The sequence below is a fragment of the Hyla sarda genome, chromosome 4, assembly GCF_029499605.1.
Source record: "Hyla sarda isolate aHylSar1 chromosome 4, aHylSar1.hap1, whole genome shotgun sequence".
In the NCBI taxonomy this organism is placed as follows: Eukaryota; Metazoa; Chordata; class Amphibia; order Anura; family Hylidae; genus Hyla; species Hyla sarda.
In genome coordinates, this window is record NC_079192.1 from 357,125,084 (window position 1) to 357,148,541 (window position 23,458).

The 23,458-nt window shown below is 42.7% G+C and overlaps 1 protein-coding gene across 2 annotated transcripts in view; it reads left to right on the forward strand.

Annotated features, from left to right (window-relative positions):
• PCBD2 (pterin-4 alpha-carbinolamine dehydratase 2) overlaps nt 1-23,458 on the forward strand; it is a 569,567-nt gene that overhangs the window by 116,603 nt on the left and 429,506 nt on the right. The window contains exon 2 of one of the 2 annotated variants that reach the window (XM_056516639.1): nt 12,251-12,316. The exons of the other annotated variant lie outside the window; for it this stretch is intronic. Coding sequence (XP_056372614.1) covers nt 12,251-12,316 — 66 coding nt within the window. The remainder of the gene's footprint in view (nt 1-12,250; nt 12,317-23,458) is intronic. 2 annotated transcript variants of the gene reach the window in all.

Below are 23,458 nucleotides of genomic sequence, written 5' to 3' on the forward strand. Positions count from 1 at the left end.
GGACCAGGAGGAGGATGGCTGCTTTGAGTTTGTGTGCTGCTTGTACTCATGTGTTGATCCCATAGGCGTTTGTGATGTGCGATCATGTGCCTTCGCAGAGCAGTTGTACCTAGGTTGGTGTTGGACTTCCCACGACTCAGTTTCTTTTAGCACAGGTTGCAAATGGCATCACTGTTGTCAGAGGCAGACACACAAAAAAAATGCCACACTGCTGAGCTCTGCAATGACTGCATTCTGGTGGTGGCAACAGCATGTGTTGATTGGCGTGCTGTCTGGCTGACCCTGGTTGCCGATGCATGCTGTCTAACTGTGCCACTAGCTCCTTGCGACAACCTCCTCCTACTTCCAACTCGTCTCCTCCTCCTCTGTCTCCCCATCTGAACATTATGAGATATGAGTTGCACTGGTGTGACACTGTGCCTGGCAGGCCCTGAAACACACACGTGTGAAGGAAACTGACTGCTATTATATTACAGTCAAAACAGGCACTGGGCAAGTGGGCACAGTATACGCTGTGAGCCTGACACACACGCTGGCAGGCAGGCAACTGCAATTTGATTACACAGGGAGAAAAAGCAGACTGATGTTCTAGCCCTAAAAAGGGCTTTTTGGGGTGCTGTCCTTACAGTAGAGATCAGATGAGTCCTTCAGGACTGTAGTGGACACTGAATACACTAGCCTAGCTATCGATTACTCTATTAAATCAGCAGCAGCTACACTGTCTCTCCTCTCACTAAGAATGCAGCTTCCGAATGAATCTAAAATGGATGCTGTCCAGGAGGTGGGAGGGTCTGTGAGGGAGGGTCTGCTGCTGATTGGCTGGAATGTGTCTGCTGACTGTGAGGTACAGGGTCAAAGTTTACTCAATGATGACGAATAGGGGGCGGACCGAACATCGCATATGTTCGCCCACCGTGGCGAACGCGAACAAGCTATGTTCGCCGGGAACTATTCGCCGGCGAACTATTTGGGACATCACTACTAATCACCAATGCACTGTCCTCTGCCCACTGATCCATTTTCTCTCTGCTTCTTGATCCTGCACACCTTATTAAAACATTTCCCAGCAGTCCTCACTGCTGAGAACATTAGAAGGGGGAATGGCTCATTGGTATAATGTCAGAAATGGGCATGGCTAACAACATGGGGGGGGGGACGAAGTGGAAAGAAGATAGCAGGTTTGTCTTCACTTCCTGCCTGTCACAGCCTATTCCAAATAGAAAAATGGCCCAGCATGTGCTGTGCAGGAAATGTGACCAGCCACACCATACTTATGAATTGTGTCTCCAGCCCCCTCAGCCTCCGCAAGCTCCTGCTCCCATGGATACTAGTTCAAGGAGGTCAGTTCTTTTGCCACTAAAACAAAATGTATGAGAGCCTCTAGAAGAGTTCTGATTCTGATGTGGAGGTGGCAGATGACCTTTTCCTGTTGCCTAAAGATAAAATTCCCAAGCTTGTCAAGGTGGTTAAGCTTACATTAGAAGTTGACAAAGATGTCTCTCACAAATATTTAAAAAAAATTTACTACTTTTCACAGTCAAAGGTGAAAATGCTACTATTTCACCCCCTGGAAGAAGAAGGATTAGTCCAAGCCGGAAAAACGACTAATCCAGGTGCTCGATTCAATTTCATCTATAAGTTAGATCCAGCTTTTTTTTCGGAGTGGGAATTGCCACCAAAAGTGAATGTCGCTGCAGTAAAGAGCAAAAAAAGCAATATTTCCGTTGGATGAATCTACAATGCTTCGAGACCCAACGGAAAGAAAAAGCAGATGCGATATCTAAGAAATCTTATTCAGCATCAACAGCTTTGGCCAGGATTGTGGCTTCCTCTCTCCCGGTGGCAAGAAGCTTGTGGTTGCGTGACCTCTCTCATGATATTGAAAACTATATCCCTAGAGAAGAGCTTCATAAGAAAATATCCATTTTGTAGTGCCACCGAGAAGTTTGAATTTTCAGTACAGGTCCCCGCTGCCTCCACCAGTGTGCAGTTCAATCCAGTCCGCACAGTCTGTCACCTGCCCAACCACGAGGCTTCCCATCCCATCTGATTTATGCCCTACAAGGTGTTGTGCTCTAAGTGCAACCCACTTCGGTAAGATATGACATATGTATTAAAGCTGTCTTGCAGGCTTTACAGTTAGCGCATCCTTTTTTTTTTCTCTTACTGTCCATACTGTACACAGTTAAAGAATATTTAGCAAAATCTAAGCAAGGAAAAGGCACCTCTTTTTCACAACAGAAAAAGAAACAAGTCAGCACCTTTCCTGCCAGATTCAAAAGATCGCCCAAAAGATAGAGTGGTTTTCGTCAGTCAAATAGAGGAAGATCCTTCAGAGCCAGACAGGATGCAAAAGGTGACATAAAGATTTTGTTCATTCCCTAGCATCAGGGACAATGAAACCTGTCTCCAGTCTTTGCTGGTGGGACCTAGATTGCCAGCTTTCACTATAATCAGATCAATTACATTTTCCGATTCTTAGGTAATTGAAACAATAAGAAGACTCTCTGTAGAGTTAAGAGAGTTTCTGCCGGAAAGATTCATGACAAACAGATTTTCCAGCATTGTTTTTTCTTTAATTAGACAGTTTCTGCAATAGAACGTGTTGGAGAAAGTTCAGCCGTCAGAGTGGGGCAAAGGGTTCTATTCTCCAGTCTTTGTGGTTCCGAAGTCGGGAGGCAATTGGAGACTGGTCATAGACCTATCTTGCTGAATCAGTATTTCATCAAAAAGAGCTTCAAAATGGACTCAATTCGGTCAGCCACATTCAACATCCAGAAAGGGCATTATCTAGCCACCACTGATCACCAAGACACCTATCTGCATGTTCCTGTACTACACAGTAACTGGAGATTTCTTTGCCTGGCGATCAAAGTACATCATAAATGTTTCATTTCCAGTTAACCTGCCTGCCTTTCGGAATAACTTCAGCACAGAGAGTACTTACCAAGGCGGCAGTGGTTCTGGGGCGAATCTCATGCTGTAGGCAATTTACATAACACCGTATCTGGACGACTATCTACTGAGAGCACTGTCATAGAAGCTATGAAAATCATAGCTTGTCTCACCTCGACAATTTCCATGGAGTTCCATGGGCAAAGGTGCACACCAGGTTGCTCCAAGATCACATTTTGATTAATTAGAACAGGTCACATTACCTGGAAAATCAAGAAAGATCTCCGTTTGATGAATAACATCATGGCAGTTTACGATGCAAACAAGCAGAGAGGTACCAGGAGTCATCTTCTTCAACAAGAATGTGCAAGTCTAATGAAATGGACCAAAGGCAACCTTTTCTCTATCACATCGGTCCGTATCAGGGTAATGGACAACAAATGTGATGGGTTGGTTGAGCAGGAACAACGTTCTGCCCGGGGAATGGGAACTGAATCCCAGAGTGTTTTCTATGTTAGCAGAAAAATAGGGTTTCCCAACATTAGATGTCATGGCCACAGCTCAGTACTCCAAGTTGACCCTCTTCTGCTTACTGTTGAGATTGGGACACCTGGTGGAGATAGATGGTCTCTCTATAGATTGGACAATGCGTTTCATCTACTTCTTTTCTCCAGTGCTGAGGAAGATTCAAGATGAGAGGGTTCGAATGGACATCGGTTTCCGTTCGCTTTGGAGTTATCAAGCAAAGACTACATGATACTTCCTCAGGACATTAGACAGTCTCACTACAGAATCAGCCTATCTCAGGAGGTGATAAAAACATTCCAGAAAATCTAATACCTTGAAGGTGCATTCCAAGGTATGGAGCGTTTACGCAGCATGGTGTTCCAAAAACAGTAAGTTTAAAAATGAAGCTTCTTCTCTTCTATTTTTGCAGGAGGTTTTGGCCTGAAATCTAATACTTTAAAAGTACATGTTACAGTCATCAATGCTCAGTTGGGTGGAGTTTTCTCTGCTTAGAATTCTCCTCTTGTTTTCAGTATCTTGAAGGCGGTTAACAATCTAATACCAACTTTTCATCATCCCCCTACCTTCATGGGATTTACTGCTTGTACCAAGGAAAACTATGCTGTCCTCTGTTTGAGCCTTTATCATCTGCTTCCTTAAAGTCTGTATTTTCAGCTTGAAGGGTGAGTGAGCTAGAAGCAGTGTCATGTAGGGAACCCTATCTTAGGATTCTACCTGATGCAGTGCTTTTCAGAACTAAGCCGGGGGTTTTACCAAAGATTCCTTCTACGGCTAACCTAATTTAAGAAATTATATTGACAGGACTCCCTGGATCTAAAGGGGAGTTACTTCTGGATGTGAAAAGAGCAGTAGTCACCTACTCAGAGGCATCAGCTCCCGTAAGGTCAAGCGGTGAGTTTCTTCCTACAATTTCAAGGGGGAAAAAAAGGCAAGTAAATCATCCCTAGAAAGGTGGTTAAGAAATGTAATTAAACATTGCTACATGCTAGAAAGTTCTTTCTCTGCACTGTTGTTGAGAGCATATTCTACAAGACCAACGTCAACATCTTGTGGTACCATGTCCCTGTGGATCATGAATATGCAGGGCTGCAATATGGGTGGGGTGTCCCAGCACCAATAGCTGTCCTGTGGTTTTGGACTGTCTCGGGCAGCTTGGTAGCACAAGGTGTTAGACCCACGAGAGACTGACAGTTAAATCAATTATGTTTACATTCTAATGTCAGGTAAATGAGAACAGTGAACCCCATGTCACCCTGCCTGCCAATGGGAGCCCCTAAAGTCTCCCCTATGTAGTGTAGTGGGTGGAGGAGATGCCTCGGTTTAGTTGAGTTCAGTCTGAGCTACAGTTTGGTTCAGTTGTGTGTGCTCTGAGGAGAGGCCTAGCTCAAATCTAATCTCTCTGGTCATCCTGCAAGGATTACTTGCACGGTAGAAGTTTACATCACTGGGGAGAAGGCTTCAGTACCTTGACAGGACCCTACCTACCAGGATTCATCTTTCCATCTCACAATTCAGTATTAATCTGTTTGGTGTAGGCACCACAAGTCCAAGCAAGGCAACAGGGCTCCCAAGGGGTTACGCAGCACACTCTCACCCAAAGCCACCTGTATGTGCATTACCATCTGCACCCAGCTCAGTAAAGACAGTTATCCATAACCTGACATCAGTGTGTTCATTTACTCCCCGTCTCTGGCCCAGGAGAAGCTGTCCCCAACCTCGGACCGTATATAGGATAACGGTGCCCTGGCGTCATGAAGTGATCAGGTATTCTTACTAACACCCCGTGGCTACCAAATGAGCTTCTTTAAGTATTATAGGCTAGATGTCACAACCTCTGGGGAAGCCGTCTTTGGCATGAGTGCTCTTAAGGTGCTGTTGATAAGTAATGCCTCCCTTTATTTTGTTTTTCAGTGCTTTAAAAATCCCATTAGTGTGCTGCCAAAGGACAGCAGCCCCTGAATTTAAAGGGGAGTTACCTCCGCATTGCCCTGCTCGGCCACCTACTAGGGAGCTCATCATCACTGGATGATGATGAGGGGGGGAGAAAGAAGAAAAGGGGGGTCGGCCTCCTCCTTTTTCCTTACTGGTTAAATCTGTGTCTGAGGGAAGAATGGCATATGCCTTCTCCGCCCAAAATACCCTATAGCATGGTAACTGTGTACAGTGTAAGAGGCTGTGTAAATAGTGTTTTACCCTTTAGTTTGTGTAGGTATAGTGTAGTGCTTTTAGGGTATGTGCACGTGGTTGGTTTTAAATAGAGTTTGAGCAGCGGCGTGTTTTCCCAAGTGAATTCTAAGCTGCAGACTGCATTGCAGTCAAGATCTTATTAACCCCTTAAGGACGCAGGACGTAAATGTACGTCCTGGTGAGGTGGTACTTAACGCACCAGGACGTACATTTACGTCCTATGCATAACCGCGGGCATCGGAGCGATGCCCGTGTCATGCGCGGCTGATCCCGGCTGCTGATCGCAGCCAGGGACCCGCCGGCAATGGCCAACGCCCGCGATCTCGCGGGCGTCCGCCATTAACCCCTCAGGTGCCGGGATCAATACAGATCCCGGCATCTGCGGCAGTTCGCGATTAAAATGAACGATCGGATCGCCCGCAGCGCTGCTGCGGGGATCCGATCATTCATAACGCCGCACGGAGGTCCCCTCACCTTCCTCCGTGTGGCTCCCGGCGTCTCCTGCTCTGGTCTGTGATCGAGCAGACCAGAGCAGGAGATGACCGATAATACTGATCTGTTCTATGTCCTATACATAGAACAGATCAGTATTAGCAATCATGGTATTGCTATGAATAGTCCCCTATGGGGACTATTCAAGTGTAAAAAAAAATGTAAAAAAATGTAAAAGTAAAAGTAAAAAAAAAGTGAAAAATCCCCTCCCCCAATAAAAAAGTAAAACGTCCGTTTTTTCCTATTTTACCCCCAAAAAGCGTAAAAAACATTTTTTATAGACATATTTGGTATCGCCGCATGCGTAAATGTCCGAACTATTAAAATAAAATGTTAATGATCCCGTACGGTGAACGGCGTGAACGAAAAAAAATTTAAAAAGTCCAAAATTCCTACTTTTTTAATACATTTTATTAAAAAAAAAATTATAAAAAATGTATTAAAAGTTTTTTATATGCAAATGTGGTATAAAAAAAAAGTACAGATCATGGCGCAAAAAATGAGCCCCCATACCGCCGCTTATACGGAAAAATAAAAAAGTTATAGGTCATCAAAATAAAGGGATTATAAACGTACTAATTTGGTTAAAAAGTTTGTGATTTTTTTTAAGCGCAACAATAATATAAAAGTATATAATAATGGGTATCATTTTAATCGTATTGACCCTCAGAATAAAGAACACATGTCATTTTTACCAGAAATTGTACGGCGTGAAAACAAAACCTTCCAAAATTAGCAAAATTGCGTTTTTCGTTTTAATTTCCCCACAAAAATAGTGTTTTTTGGTTGCGCCATACATGTTATGATATAATGAGTGATGTCATTACAAAGGACAACTGGTCGCGCAAAAAACAAGCCCTCATACTAGTCTGTGGATGGAAATATAAAAGAGTTATGATTTTTAGAAGGCGAGGAGGAAAAAATGAAAACGTAAAAATTAAATTGTCTGAGTCCTTAAGGCCAAAATGGGCTGAGTCCTTAAGGGGTTAAAGGAAAATCTGCCATAGCTCAAACGCGCAGCGGGGAAACTCACTGTGAATGTACCCTTATTCATTTAAATGAAAAAAAAAAATATATATATACATATATACAAATATGGTGTAGGCCTAGACAAAGACCACCCAAAAAAGCCAGCCAAAAACCAGCTGATCAGTAAAAAAAATAATTACTGATCAGCAGGTATAGGGGTAAGGTAACAGACCCTAAGGCCATGTTCACATGGCCAAAAATTTGCTGTATGTCCACTGGAAAATACGGGTGGACACTCTGCACATTAATTTGAATTTGCAATACATCCTGGAATCATATTAAAACCCCCTTATTAGTTCCTCTCCCCTACTCTGTCCCTCTAGAACCTGGGCAAAAGAGAAAAAGAATTGTACTTAGTACATATCTACCAATTACTCCATCTGTCCACTCTGCCTGGACTTTCACCGTTAGTTCACCTGTATGTTGATATTGCCCCTTCTACCCTGGAGAGGAGACGACTTGTGTCCAGTCACTTTAGCCTTCCAGAAAGCACAGATTTGCTACCGATAGGGGCTTCCCTTTAACCTCCAATTTCAAGTACACTCTACCTACACTGTCCGCACACCAGCTGAGGCTCTAGAAGTTCTTCGCAAGGAGACCATTTCACATGATGACCAGATTCCACTGCCTCCCCGTCAACCACAGCTGAAAAGGATGTGGCAACATGTGGATTCACTTTACAAATGCTGCCGTCCTCCACAACAGACCCCGGGATGATCATCTAGCGAGCTGCCTGCAGTTTTTACTCCTCACCATTTGTGGACCGGGACATTTTCAGTTTTTTTTTTTTTTTTGTCATGGTGTCCCCTCTCCATGTCTGCTGTCACCCTGCAATTTTAGTTTTTTTGCAGGAACTGTTGGGTTACTGTTTATGGCTAATGACCTTTAGTAACTTTTGGCTGCCTTCCATCTTTATGACCCCCCTCCCCCCAGTTATCGTGCCTGTTTTCTTCTACCGTTTTTCTTTTTATCTCCTATTTACTGTTATCTGTTGGGTTGTCCAAGTTTGTCATGTCAGTTTCGTTTTATTCCTCTTTGTCTTCCCTCCCTTACCTTATTCTTTTCTACTACCTACACTCTGTTTTCCTTCTTTCCTGGTTTTGTTTTTATTTCTGATGGGTCACTCGGGTACATTCTTAGCTCCCTATGTGTATTCCGATATGTGTAGAATTTTTTTCCCATAATGTCAGGGGATTTAACTCTCCGATTAAGAGGAAAAAAGCATTTCTTGACCTCATGCAGCATACTCCATTTGTTTGCAGGAGTCACATTCACTACTTCCTCTTACTTTAAACATTTGCATTCACGTTATGATGGATTTTTATGTCTTCACATAGCACCAAGTCCAGGGGGGTGGTCACCCTTTTACATAATTCTTTCCCTTTCACTGTCTCTAACTCTCAAGTTGATCCGGAGGGTCGCTTTGTGATCCTGGAAGGTTCTTATTTGGATTCCTGCATGTGTCTGATTAATTCTTATGCCCCCAATGAGGACCCTCTTTCTTGTTTAGTTTTTTCGTTTGACTTCCAAGCTACAGTCCCTTACCTATGATCACCTTGTGTGGTGCGGGGATTCTAACCTCTTAAAGACCAAGCCCATTTTGACCTTAAGGACCAGGCCATTTTTATTTTTGCATTTTTGTTTTTTCCTCCTCGTCTTCTACAAATCGTAACTGTTATATATTTTCATCCACAGACTAGTACGAGGGCTTGTTTTTTGCGTGACCAGTTTTCCTGCGTAATGACATCACTCATTTTACTATGAAATGAATGTTGCAACCAAAAAAATACTATTTATGTGGGGAAATTTAAAAAATTAAGCAAATTTTGGACGTTTTCATTTTCACGCCGTACAGTTTACGGTAAAAATTAAGTGTTCTTTATTCTGTGTGTTAATACGATTAAAATGATACCCATGATTATATACTTTTCTATTATTGTTGCGCTTAAAAAAATCGCAAAGTTTTTAACCAAATTAGTATGTTTTAAAATCCTTCTGTTTGACAACCTATAACTTTTTAATTTTTCCGTATAAGCGGCAGTATGAGGGCTCATTTTTTGTGCCATGATCTGTAATTTTTATTGATACCACATTTGTGTATATACATTTTTTAATGATTTTTTTTAATGATTTTTTTTTTAAATAAAATGTGACAAAAAAGCTGCAATTTTGCACTTTTTTTTTTACATTCACGCAGTACACCATACGGGATCAATAACATTATATTTTAATAGTTCGGACATTTACGCACGCGGTAATACCAAATATGTGTGTTAATAATTTTTTTTTACACTTTATGGGGGTAAAATGGGGAAAAAAGGACATTTTACATTTTTATTGGGAGGGGATTTTTCTAATTTTTTTTTTACTTCTCTTACTTTCATTTTTACACTTTAAAGGGGTACTACCATGCTGACAACTTATCCCCTATCTAAAGGATAGGGGATAAGTTGTCAGCACGGTAGTACCCCTTTAAGGGTCTATACACACGTACAGTATTCTGCACAGATTTGATGCACAGGATTTCAAGCTGTGTTCAGTTCACATTGAAATCTGCAGCAGAAAATCCTTCTCATCAAATCTGCGCATCAAATCTGCACAGAATACTGTACGTGTGAATAGACCATAATAGTCCCCATAGGCCAGAGCCAGGTGAGAGGACCTCCGGCCACCATGCTGGATGATCGGATTGCCGTGGCAGCGCTGCGGGCGGTCCGATCATCCATTTAAAGTACCACACTGCTGCAGATGCCGTGATCTGTATTGATCACGGCATCTGAAGGTTAATTCTGGACATCCGCGCGATCACGGGTGTCCACCATTACCGGCGGGTCCCTGGCTGCTGATAGCAGCCGGGACCTGCCGGTCATGGCGGACCGTAAATGTACGCCATGGTGCGTTAAGTACCACGGCAAAATGACATACATTTACTTCAATTGTCGTTAAGGGGTTAAAAGGGTAAATAGATTTGTAAATTACTTCTATTAAAAATTCTTAATCCTTCCAGTACTTATTAGCGGCTGTATACTACAGAGGAAATTATTTTCTTTTGTGATTTCTTTTGTCACAACCACAGTGCTCTCTAATGACACCTCTGTCCATTTTAGGAACTGTCCAGAACAGCATATGTTTGCTATGGGGATTTGCTCCTACTCTGGACAGTTCCTGACATCGACAGAGGTGTCAGCAGAGAGCACTGTGGTCGTGACAGAAAAGAAATCCAAAAAGAAAAGAATTTCCTCTGTAGTATACAGCTGCTAATTGGTACTGGAAGGATTAAAGGAAAACTGTCAGCCTGTTCCTCTACATAATAGACTGGGTTATAGTGTGGGTGAACAGGATTCAAACGAGGGGTCACTTACTTATTTTCGTCAACTCGCCGCCGTAATGTACAAATCTGTTTAACTTTCTGGCAACAGTTGATTAAAAAAAAAAAAAAAAGTTTTTCACCGGAGTACCTCTTTAACTCCCTCCACCCTGCTCTTGTCCATAATGATCAAGTTGGGTTTATCCAAGGGAGACAGGCCCCTGATAACATTCTTAAGGTCTTGAACTTAGTCCACTGGGCCTCTGTAACAGCTACTCCACTTACATTATTTAGGCTGGGTATTGAAAAGGCCTTTAATACAGTCTCTTGGCCCTATTTGTTTGGTGTCCTTGGTCGGATGGGCTTCTCGGGTCCCTTTGTAGATGCCCTGAGGACTTTGTATTCTAAACCTGTGGCGTATTTGAAGGTCCCCTCTCCGAATCCTTCCCCTATATTAATTGAGCGGGGTGCTTTCTCCTGCCCTTTTTGTGTTGGCTATGGAGCCCCTGTTGTCATAATCGAGATGTCTCTGGAGTGACTATTACTAATTCTAACTACAAAGTGAATGTGTTTGCTAATGACTTGTTTCTTACCTTAACTAAACCAGCTGATTTCACTGCCGAATCTTTTTTAGGTGTTGGATATTTTTTTTTTTTGCAGTAACATAAATCTGAGATCCTTTTTTGTAATACCTCTAAGTCTGTATAGGATCTTGTCTGTTTAAATTTTGCTCTTACTCCTTCCACTTTTCCACATACCCTATCTTGGTATTTCTCTCCCCTCTTCTCTTTCTTCCTTTTATAAACTAAACTATGTCCCCCTCTTTAAGTCAATTCGTGCGGACCTCGCCAGGTGGGACCTCCCTCATATATTATGGTTGGGTTGCGTTCATACTGTCAAAATGGTGGTGCTACCCAAACTATTTATGTATTTTCTGCACACTCCCGATCCCCATCCGGACGCTGGATCTCCTGGCTCTACAGGCATTTGGTTTCATCTGGCGAGGTCTCCGTCCTCGTATCTCTAGGTCCCTGATGTTTTATCATAAGCGGGTGAGTGGTCTTTCTGTGCCGAACTGTCTGCTCGTCTTTCTCAGCTTCTTTTATGTAATGCTCCTATTTCGGGTCCCTGGTGGATCTCATTGGAAAAGGGCCTTTTAGCCCCCTATGCCCTCTCATTACTAATGTGGCTGCCGGTCCCTGTGTCTAAAAACATTCCCTATACTGCTGTCATTTCTTGCTATGCTCCTTTGGTGTTCTGTTCACTTTAAGTATTCTCTCCAATCTTCCATTTCTCCTCTGACTTCTCTGATTGCTAATCCTTTATCCCCCCTGGACTTCGCCCCCTGGACTTTAAGTGGTGGGGTTACAAAATAACGTGTCTTCATCATTTCTTAATAGCGAAGAAACTTATTACACAGGAGTTATTTTTCTCTAGATTTCAAACTGAAAATTTTAGACTTGCACAAGTCCTTTCATATTTACAATGTTTAGTGCCTTCCTCTACATCAGGGGTCCTCAAACTACGGCCTGCGGGCCACATGCGGCCCGCCGAGGACATTTATCCGTTGGGGGGGGGGGGGGGGGTGGCATGCATGCTCCGGGCCTCTTGCCTGTGTCCAAACGGTCAGGTTATGCATGGGGCAGCTGGGTCCGGGGGGGTTCTGGGGCATGCGTTCACATTTCCTGGCAGAGGTTTGCCTATGAAAACATGGCAATTGCATGGATATTAAATAAAAAATAAATCAAAATAAAAAATAAAAATTTATGTGGAGATAATTATGTATACATGTGCATGTTTCTGTTGTTGCAGCTGCGTTGGGTGTGTGGAAGTCAGCGTATCATAGGAAGTGGTCATAAATTTCGCAAGTTTTCAGGGGTAGGTGTTTGATGTTACAGTATGCATGTATCGTGGTCACACCTAATGTTACGTAGAGAGGCATAGGTTGTTGGGGGGGCTTTTTACTGACACGTTTTTCAGAGCAATGCACAAATTGATATTGTTGGGTACATATTATAATTATAGTTTATTATTATAGTTACGTTGGGTTATGTAGTAATCTGCCACGGTATTTTCATGACCTGTTTTTATAGTTATAGCCGTCATTCACGTTCAGTTATGTTTTAATTTACTTACCCGGTCACATGACTCCTCTTCTGGTTTGGGGGTTAATTACGGTTGTTACTGACTTGTTTTCAGAGCAATTTGGCGTTGTATTTTATTTATGTTACTTGACAAGTTTTTCAGGTCAGAAACAACCTTGTTTGTTGTATTACACACTTACATTTTCATTTCATTTAGGGATTATGTAGTAATCTGCCGCGGTATTTTGGGGGGATTGGGGTGTGAATTACGATTGTTAGTGACTCATCTTCAGAGCAATTGATATTGCATTCTTGTTTAAGTGACTTGACACGTTTTCAGGTCAGATACAGTCTCGCTTCTTGTGTTTTACACCTATGTATTTGCTTTGTTTTCTTTGATACATAGAAATCTGCCACGGCTATTTTTCACGATATGTTTCTACAGTGGGGATCAAAAGTTTGGGCACCCCAGGTAACATTTTTTATTAATGTGCATAAAGAAGCCAAGGAAAGGTGGAAAAATCTCCAAAAGGCATCAAACTACAGATTAGACATTATTATAATATGCCAACAAACGTTAGATTTTATTTCCATCATTTACACTTTCAAAATAACAGAAAACAAAAAAATGGCATCTGCAAAAGTTTGGGCACCCTGCAGAGTTAATATCTTGTACTGCTCCCTTTGGCAAGTATCACAGCTTTTAAACCCTTTTTGTAGCCAGCCCCAAGAGGCTTTCAATTCTTGTTTGAGGTATCTTTGCCCATTCTTCCTTACAAAAGTCTTCCAGTTCTTTGAGATTTCTGGTCTGTCTGTCATGCACTGCTCTTTTAAGGTCTATCCATAGATTTTCAATTATGTTGAGGTCCGGAGATTGTGAAGGCCATGGCAAAACCTTCAGTTTACGCCTCTTGATGTAATCCCCCGTGGATTTCGAGGTGTGTTTAGGATCATTATCCATTTGTAGAAGCCATCCTCTCTTTCAGCTTTTTCACAGATGGCATCAAGTTAGCATCCAAAATGTTCTGAAATTTTATTAAATCCATTTTTCCTTCTACTCGTGAGATGTTCCCTGTGCCACTGGCTGCAATACAACCCCAAAGCATGATTGATCCACCCCCATGCTTAACAGTTGGACAGAGGTTCTTTTCATTAAATTCTGTTCCCCTTCTTCTCCAAACGTACCTTTTGCTCATTCCGACCAAAAAGTAAAATTTTAACCTCATCGGTCCACAGAACTTGTTTCCAAAATGCATCAGGCTTGTCTATATGTTCATTTGCAAAGTTCACAGATTTTTGTGGTGAGGACGTAGAAGAGGTTTTCTCCTGATGGCTCTTCAATGAAGACCATATTTGTACAAGTATCTCTTTATAGTGGAATAGTGTACCACAACTCCAGTGTCTGCCATATCTTTCTGGAGGGATTGTGCAGTCAAACGTGGGTTTTGAATGGTTTTTCTCACAATCCTGCGAGCTGGTTCTGTCTGATATTTTTCTTGGTCTTCCAGATCTTGCTTTAACTTCCACTGTTCCTGATGACTGCCAAGTCTTAATTACATTCCAAACAGAGAATATTGACATCTGAAAACATTTGGCTATCTTCTTATAGCCTTCTCCAGCTTTGTTAGCTTCAACTTTTTCAGTTTCAGATTTCTAGACAACTGCTTAGAAGAACCCATGGTGCTGATTGTTTGGGCAAGGTCAGATGAGTCTGGGCATTTAATCCTTTTGAGATTGACATCACCTGGCAGGTCTTAGGCTGGGTTCGCTTTGCAAAGGGGGCAGTGCATGCTATAAATTCTGCAGGGTGCCCAAACTTTTGCAGACGCCATTTTTTTAGTTTTCTGTTATTTTCAAAGTGTAAATGATGGAAATAAAATCAAACTTTTGTTGACATTATAAGAATGTCTAATCTGTAATTTGATGCCTTTTGGAGAATTTTCCATCTTTCCTTGGCTTCTTTATGCACATTAATACAATTTTTTACCTGGGGTGCCCAAACTTTTGATCCCCACTGTATACTCACATTTTTCATTAACGGACACGTTTTCGTTTAGTATTGCAGGTCCGGTGAGGGTCATTGTTTCAGTTTAACCCCTTAAGGACCAGGCCAATTTTCACTGTAGGACCAGAGCATTTTTTGCACATCTGATTAAGCATTAATAACTCTGGGATGCTTTAATTCTGATTCAGAGATTGTTTCTTCATAGGGGGGGGGGGGGGGCGATGCTTGGCGCCAAAGAAGATGGGCGCATGAAGGGCTAGCTCCCGCTCTTGAGCCCTTAAAATCAGCTTTCTCCACCTGGTGACCCAGCCAAATTGATGGGGAGCACCTCCCGCAAGTAGTAGTATCATATTCAGAGGGTACGGTGTGGGCCAATATTGTATTCAACGGATACAGTGTTTGGCAGTATTATAATGATTATTGTTTTTATATAGAGGATCAGAATCCGCTGACATAGTGAGGAACCATCAAGTTCTGCTGAGTGAACATTTAGCTAGAACAAGTCCTGGCGGTATATACCATCTTAATTAGATAAGACTACAGAGAAGATGTCACCTGTAATCACTGATATGATTATGTATTATCCTCACTATAGAGAAGATGTCACCTGTAATCACTGATATCATTGTGTATTCTCCTCACTATAGAGAAGACGTCACCTGTAGTCACGGATATGGCTGCTTTCACACTATGAATTTCTCCGTTTAGGAACTTCCATCAGAAGTTCCGTCACTACAGCTGCGAAGCCCGGCCATTACAAAACCCCTGATGGCCGAGACTAAATTGCATTGCAGCCTATGGGGTTTTGTAACTGCCCGTTGCACCCGTATATGCTCGTAATTCATTACGGGCATTATACAGTGATGGGACATCGTGGCGGAAAAATTACTGCATGCAGTAATTTTTCCGCCACAAGGTCCCGTCACTGTATAACGTCCGTAATGAATACGTTGTGAAAGCAGCCTATCATTGTGTATTCTCCTCACTATAGAGAAGACGTTACCTGTTGTCACTGATATCATTCTGTATTCTCCTCATTATGTCCTATCCGAGCTGAAGTCACTTGTAAGTACAGTTGTGATGAGTGAAACAACAACTCCCAGCATAACCTTACCACATACTTAGGTCATACTGGGAGCTGTAGTTTTAAATGGTAAAAACTTCTTTAGCACTTTCTCATTCTGTGGCAATTGGTATATTTGATTATTATACTGGAAATAATTTTCTGCAACATGCTACCTGCGCGGGCATCACAACATGCTACAGCGCGGGCATCATAACATGCTAAAAAATTCAGGGCCTATATCCCTTAATGTTATGTTTTTGCAAATATTCATCCAGTTGCTGTTTAAACATCTGTACAGACTAATAAAATCGCATCCTCAGGCAGAGGATTCCACATCCTTATTGTTCTTAGTGTAAAAAAACCCTTTCCTTTGCCTTAGACAAATTCTCCTTTCTTCCAGTCTAAAAGTTGCTGGGTTGCCCATAGCAACCAATCAGATTGCTTCTCTCATTTGTAAAAAGGCCTTGGTTGCTATGGGCAACTGGTCATCTTTTCCTCTGAACAGGTTTTGATAAATCTCCCACTAAATGTGTGATCACGTGTCCTATGTATAGTCCTGTTTATGTAATATATTATACGTAAACTGCTTAAAATGTCTTATGATCTTTGTAATATTGATATATCTGTTCAAACATATCCTATATGTCTGCAGGGAAAATCTCTGTGCGGACAGCCATCTCCTAGATGGCTAAGCATTCCGTGTGGTGTCTGCAGAAAGAATGAACGTGTTCATTCTTTCTGTGGAGACAGAAAACGGAATTTCTGTGCTGGAAACATCTGACATAGATAATCTGCCGTGAGCACAGCGCAGCAGAATCCTGTTGAATTAAATGGGACTCTGCTACAACGGAATGCCGGTGCCGAATTCTGCATTGGAAATTCTGACATGTGAACATGGCCTATGAGTCTCAAACAAGGTTAGGACTGTATGATACATTTAATATTGTAAGTGCCTTAACCCCTTCAGGACCAAGCCCATTTTGGCCTTAAGGACCAGAGCGTTTTTTGCACATCTGACCACTGTCACTTTAAACATTAATAACTCTGGAATGCTTTTAGTTATCATTCTGATTCCGAGATTGTTTTTTCGTGACATATTCTTCTTTAACTTGGTGGTAAATTTTTGTGGTAACTTGCATCCTTTCTTGGTGAAAAATCCTAAAATTTGATGAAAATTTGAAAATTTTGCATTTTTCTAACTTTGAAGCTCTCTGCTTGTAAGGAAAATGTATATTACAAATAAAAAATTTTTTTATTCACATATACAATATGTCTACTTTATGTTTGCATCATAAAAGTGACGAGATTTTACTTTTGGAAGACACCAGAGGGCTTCAAAGTTCAGCAGCAATTTTCCAATTTTTCACACAATTTTCAGACTCACAATTTTTCAGGGACCAGTTCAGGTTTGAAGTGGGTTTGAAGGGTCTTCATATTAGAAATACCCCACAAAAGACCCCATTATAAAAACTGCACCCCCCAAAGTATTCAAAATGACATTCAGTCATAATTTTAACCCTTTAGGTGTTTCACAGGAATAGAAGCAAAGTGAAGGAGAAAATTCACAATCTTCATTTTTTACACTCGCATGTTCTTGTAGACCCAGTTTTTGAATTTTTACAAGGGGTAAAAGGAGAAAATGTATACTTATATTTGTAGCCCAATTTCTCTCGAGTACGCACATACCTCATATGTCTATGTAAAGTATTCGGCGGGCGCAGTAGAGGGCTCAGAAGCGAAGGAGCGACAAGGGGATTTTGGAGAGTACGTTTTTCTGAAATGGTTTTTGGGGGGCATGTTGCATTTAGGAAGCCCCTATGGTGCCAGAACAGCAAAAAACCCTCACATGGCATACCATTTTGGAAACTAGACCCCTTGAGGAACATAACAAGGAATAAAATGAGCCTTAACACCCCATAGGTGTTTCACGACTTTTGCATATGTAAAAAAAAATTATTTTTTTTCACTAAAATGTGTTTCCCCCCAAATTTCAGCAGGAAATACCCCCCAATATTTGTAACCCCTTCTCTTCTGAGTATGGAGGTACCCCATAAGTTGACCTGAAGTGCACTATGGGCGAACTACAATGCTCAGAAGAGAAGGAGTCATATTTGGCTTTTTGAGAGCAAATTTTGCTCGGGGGCCATATCGCATTTAGGAAGCCCCTATGGTGTCAGAACAGCAAAAAAAACACATGGCATACCATTTTGGAAACGAGACCCCTTGAGGAACGTAACAAGGGATTCAATTTCACGGACCACTGTTCCAAAGATCCGTCAGACACCTGTGGGGGGTAAATTCTCACTGCACCCCTCATTACATTCCGTGAGGGGTGTCGTTTCCGAAATGGGGTCACATGTGGGGTTTTGTTTTTTTTGCGTTTGTCAAAACCGCTGTAACAATCAGCCACCCCTGTGCAAATCACCTCAAATGTACATGGCGCACTCTCCCTTCTGGGCCTTGTTGTGCGCCCCCAGAGCACTTTGCGCTCACATATGGGGTATCTCTGTAGTCGGGAGAAATTGCGTTACAAATTTTGGGGGGCTTTTTTCCCTTTTACCTCTTGTGAAAATGTAAAGTATAGGGCAACATCAGCATGTTAGTGTAAAAAATTTAATTTTTTTACACTAACATTCTGGTGTAGACCCCAACATTTCCTTTTCATGAAGGGTTAAAGAAGAAAAAGCCCCCCAAACCTTGTAACGCAATTTCTCCCGAGTACGGCGATACCCCATATGTCGCCCTAAACTGTTGCCTTGAAATACGACAGGGCTCCAAAGTGAGAGCGCCGTGCGCATTTGAGGCCTAAATTAGGGATTTGCATAGGGGTGGACATAGGGGTATTCTACGCCAGTGATTCCCAAACAGGGTGCCTCCAGCTGTTGCAAAACTCCCAGCATGCGTGAACAGTCAACGGCTGTCCGGCAATACTGGGAGTTGTTGTTTTTCAACAGCTGGAGGCTCTGCTTTGGAAACAGTGGCGTACCGGACGTTCTTATTGGGGGAGGGGGGCTGTGTAGGGGTATGTGTATATGTAGTGTTTTTAACTTTTTATTTTATTTTGTGGTAGTGTAGTGTTTTTAGGGTACAGTCACATGGGCGGGGGATTACAGCGAGTTTCCCAAGATGCGAGAAACCCACTGTAAAAGCCTCGCCCATGTGAATGTACCCTGTACATTCACAGGGGGGGGGGGGTGCACCAACCAGTGCCCAACCAGTGTGTCTCCAGTTGTTGCAAAACTACAACTCCCAGCATGCCCAGACAGCTGAAGGGCATGCTGGGAGTTGTAGTTCGGCAACATCTGAAGGGCCAGATGTTGCTGAACTAAAACTCCCAGCATGCCTGGACAGTCAGTGCATACTGGGAGTTGTAGTTTTGCAACAGCTGGAAGAGCACAGATTGGAGACCATTATACAATGGTCTCCAAACTGGGGCCCTCCAGATGTTGCAAAACTACAACTCCCAGCATGCATGGTCTGTTAGTGCATGGTGGGAGTTATAGTTTTGCAACAGCTGGAGGCACACAGGTTAGGAAACACTGAGTTAGAAACAATGTTTCCCAACCAGTGTGTCTCCAGTTGTTGCAAAACTACAACTCCCAGCATGCCCAGAAAGCTGAAGGGCATGCTGGAAGTTGTAGTTCGGCAACATCTGAAGGGCCAGATGTTGCTGAACTAAAACTCCCAGCATGCCTGGACAGTCAGTGCATGCTGGGAGTTGTAGTTTTGCAACAGCTGGAAGAGCACAGATTGGAGACCATTATACAATGGTCTCCAAACGGGGGCCCTCCAGATGTTGCAAAACTACAACTCCCAGCATGCCCAGACAGCCAAAGGCTGTCTAGGCATGCTGGGAATTGTAGTTTTCAGACTCCTAGAAGCAGCAGTGAAGATCTTCACTGCTGCCTCTGAGGACCACATACTTACCCGTCGCTGCTCGTCCATGTGGCCGGTCCCGCGCTGCTCCTCGGTCCCGCCGCTGGATCTGGTAAGTCCGCCGGTCCCCTCGTGTTCCCCCCCTATGCTGCAGGTCCCCGCGAGCCCCCGCAGCCATCGTCCCCCGTTCTGCCCGACTTCCAGGGGCGGGCAGTGCGGGGGATCTGAACTTTCACCCCAGATCACTGTGATTGGTCCACAGGGACCAATCACAGTGATCGCTGACCAGGACCATCAATGGATGGTCCTGGGGGTGAAGCAGAAGTTGTCCCCTGCTGGAAACAGCGGGACTTCTGCCAGTTAACCTGTGCGATGCTGTGCATCGCCGGGTTAACTGAATGTCATTTATAAATGCCGGGATGCGCGAACGCACTGCACAACCCGGCGTTTATATATGACATTCTGCGGGAAGGGGTTAAGCAACACTTTATTTTCTGTCCGCCAACACAAAATACTCTAATAGTGCCCCTCCCGAGACTAGACTCTGGATCCGACCCTGGTCTGGGGGGATAGCTGGCATAATAATTCACTGGAATTCATTTGTGATAACTCTGCCACGGTGGATATCATTAATAAGGTAGGTTCAAGTCAGTGGAAGTGATGACGTTTTTGAGGAAATTAGTATGGATTGCCTTACAATTTGATTTTCATTTCGTGGCAGAACATATTAAAAACATATTGTAAAAAAATGTAGCAGCTGATGCACTGTCTAGGTTAAAATATGATGTTTTCTTTCAGGTGATGCCAGGGGCAGACACGCACGGTTCTCTAGTTCCACAGTTCCATTTGCTCAGCGTGGATTAGAACAATACAAGCAGCTGGCACGTAAGCTGATGATGAGATCATTAGCACCTAGTACTGCTCGCTCATACAATTTAGCTTGGGGAATATACAAAAAAATGTTAGCTGACTTTTCCGCTCGCTCTGAAGATTACATTTCTAATTTAGTTTGTTTTGTGACTTTTGTCATCACATGAAGAAATTATCTTACAATACGACAAAGGTATACTTGGCAGGTATACAGCATTTCCAGTCAATGGGATATCCAAGCCGGCCTTCGCTATTTTCTGTTCATGCTGTCAACTCCGTACTTCGTGGTGTACGTAGCACCCTGGCTATTAGGAGAGGGGTCAAGTTGCCAGTTTCGGGTGACATATTTAGGAAATTATCTGACCTATTAGATGCAGAACCAATTGGGTTTTTGCAAAGTGCATGGAAAAAAGACCCCAAAAACTATGTACTTAATTTTTTATGGTTTCCTTAGGCCGGGGAAAATTACTGCCAGTCCTGGAGGTGCTAAATCTGTACTAATGCAGCAATTGTCTCGAGTCGGAGACAGATATGTTTTATCCCTGTTGGGATTGTTTAAATTGTTAGGTTTGTAATTAAATAAAACAGCATGCTTACCTATTTTGGCTGGTCTTTTGCCCTCTATAGGCGTGCCCTCATTACACGCGGTTGTGGCACACCTCAGACCGCTTTTAGTATAGAGGTCAGGGAAGTACGTGTTCCAGTGGAAAGCCATGACCACAAATATAATCGGTGAAGTGAAATTGAAATAGAAAATTTTAGCAAATTTGGGGGTTTTCTTTTCTACGCCATTTACCTTGTGGTTGAGCTTACATGTTGTTTTGATACTTTAGGCCGGCCTGATTACAGCAATACCAGATTTGTATAGTTTCCGTCATGTTTTACTAATTCATAAAAAATTCTGAACTTTTTCAATTTTTTTAAATTAGCATTTTTTGACCCCTGTAGCTATTTTTTCCCCCCGCATACCAGGCTGTATGAGGGCTCATTTTATGGGCCATAATTAGTTTTTTGTATCCATACCATTTTGGTATTGATCTGACTTTTTAATCGCTTTTTAACTTTTTTCTGGGATATAAAAATTGCAATTCTGTGGTTTGATATTTTTTTTACATTTACGTCTTTTACCGTATGGGATACATAATGTTATATTTTAATAGTTCGTACAATTACACACGCAGCGATACTAAATATGTTTTATTTTTATTATGTTTACATATTTCTATATAGGTAAAGGGGGTGATTTGAACTTTAAACATGGAAAGGGTTAATGTATGTCTTTTAACCCCTTAAGGACCAAGGACGTACCGGTACGTCCTTGGTCCTGCTCTTCTGATATAACGCGGGGTTACACAGTAACCCCGCGTCATATCACGGCGGGCCCGGCGTCATAGTGAAGCCGGGACCCGCCTCTAATAGCGTGCAGCGCCGATCGCGGCGCCGCGCGCTATTAACCCTTTAGCCGCGCGGCTAAAAGTGAAAGTGAAAGTTCCCGGCTAGCTCAGTCGGGCTGTTCGGGATAGCCGCGGCTAATCGCGGCATCCCAAACAGCTGACAGGACAGCGGGAGGGCCCCTTCCTGCCTCCTCGCTGTCCGATCGCCGAATGACTGCTCAGTGCCTGAGATCCAGGCCTGAGCAGTCATGCGGCAGAATCGTTGATCACTGGTTTCTTATGAGAAACCAATGATCAATGATGATCAGTGTGTGCAGTGTTATAGGTCTCTATGGGATAACAATGATCAGTATAAGAGATCAGTGTGTGCAGTGTTATAGGTCCGTATGGGATAATAATAAAAAAAAAACACAGTGTAAATAAAAATAAACATATATGGTATCACCGCGTGCGGAAATGTCCGAATTATAAAAATATATCATTAATTAAACCGCTCCGTCAATGGCATGCGCGCAAAAAAATTCCAAAGTCCAAAATAGTGCATTTTTGGTCACTTTTTATATCATTTAAAAATGAATAAAAAGCGATCAATAAGTCCTATCAATGCAAATATGGTACCGTTAAAAACTTCAGATCACGGCGCAAAAAATGAGCCCTCATACCGCCCCATACACGGAAAAATAAAAAAGTTATAGGGGTCAGAATATGACAATTTTAAACGTATTAATTTTCCTGCATGTAGTTATGATTTTTTCCATAAGTCCGACAAAATCAAACCTATATAAGTAGGGTATCATTTTAATCGTATGGACCTACAGAATAAATATTAGGTGTCATTTTTACCGAAAAAAGTACTACGTAGAAACGGAAGCCCCAAAAACTTACAAAACAGCGGGTTTTTTTTCAATTTTATCGCACAATGATTTGGTGAGTAGAATTGGTGGCGCAAAAATAAGCCACCATATGGATCTTTAGGTGCAAAATTGAAAAAGTTATGATTTTTTAAAGGCAAGGAGCAAAAAACGAAAATGAAAAAAACGGAAAAAACCCCGGTCCTTAAGGGGTTAAACTTTTATTCAAACTTAATTTTATTTTTTATTTTTTTTACACTTTATTAGACTTTTAGGGGGAATCATTAGATTCATCATACAGATCATTAGAGTTCTATTGAACTCCATTGATCTGTGTGCTCTGCGATCCATTGATAGAGCCTAGTCCAGCCAGGCTCTATAAATGACAGAGCCACGGGACAGCAGGGAACAGAGGTAAGCCCTCCGGCTACCTCTATAGTGGATCGCCCCCCGCGATCGAGCTGTGGGGGGGGAGGGGTCTGGGGGGGCAGTCCGCATCACTAGCCCACCAGGGAGCATTCACAAGTCCCTTTAGAAGCTGCTGTCAGCTTTGACAGTGGCGATTCAAAGGTTAATAGCCAGCCGCAGCGATCGCCGCATGCTGGCTATCCGCACCGGCCCCTGGCTACTGAGAAGGAGCAGGCAGGAGTCGGGAGCCTGCTCCATACAGACTGCTGAGCACCTTCACGCTTGTCAGGTCCAGCCCTACTTGCCCGAATCGGGGCTAAGAGCCGGAAAAATTCACCAGCCCGGCCCACGGAACTGCATGTCCCGGGCGTCGGGCGATAGGAATCCCACATCCCTTTTGACCTCCTATCCCGTCCTCATATCCCTACCTCCTATGCTGTCCTCATATCCCGTCCTCCTATCCTTA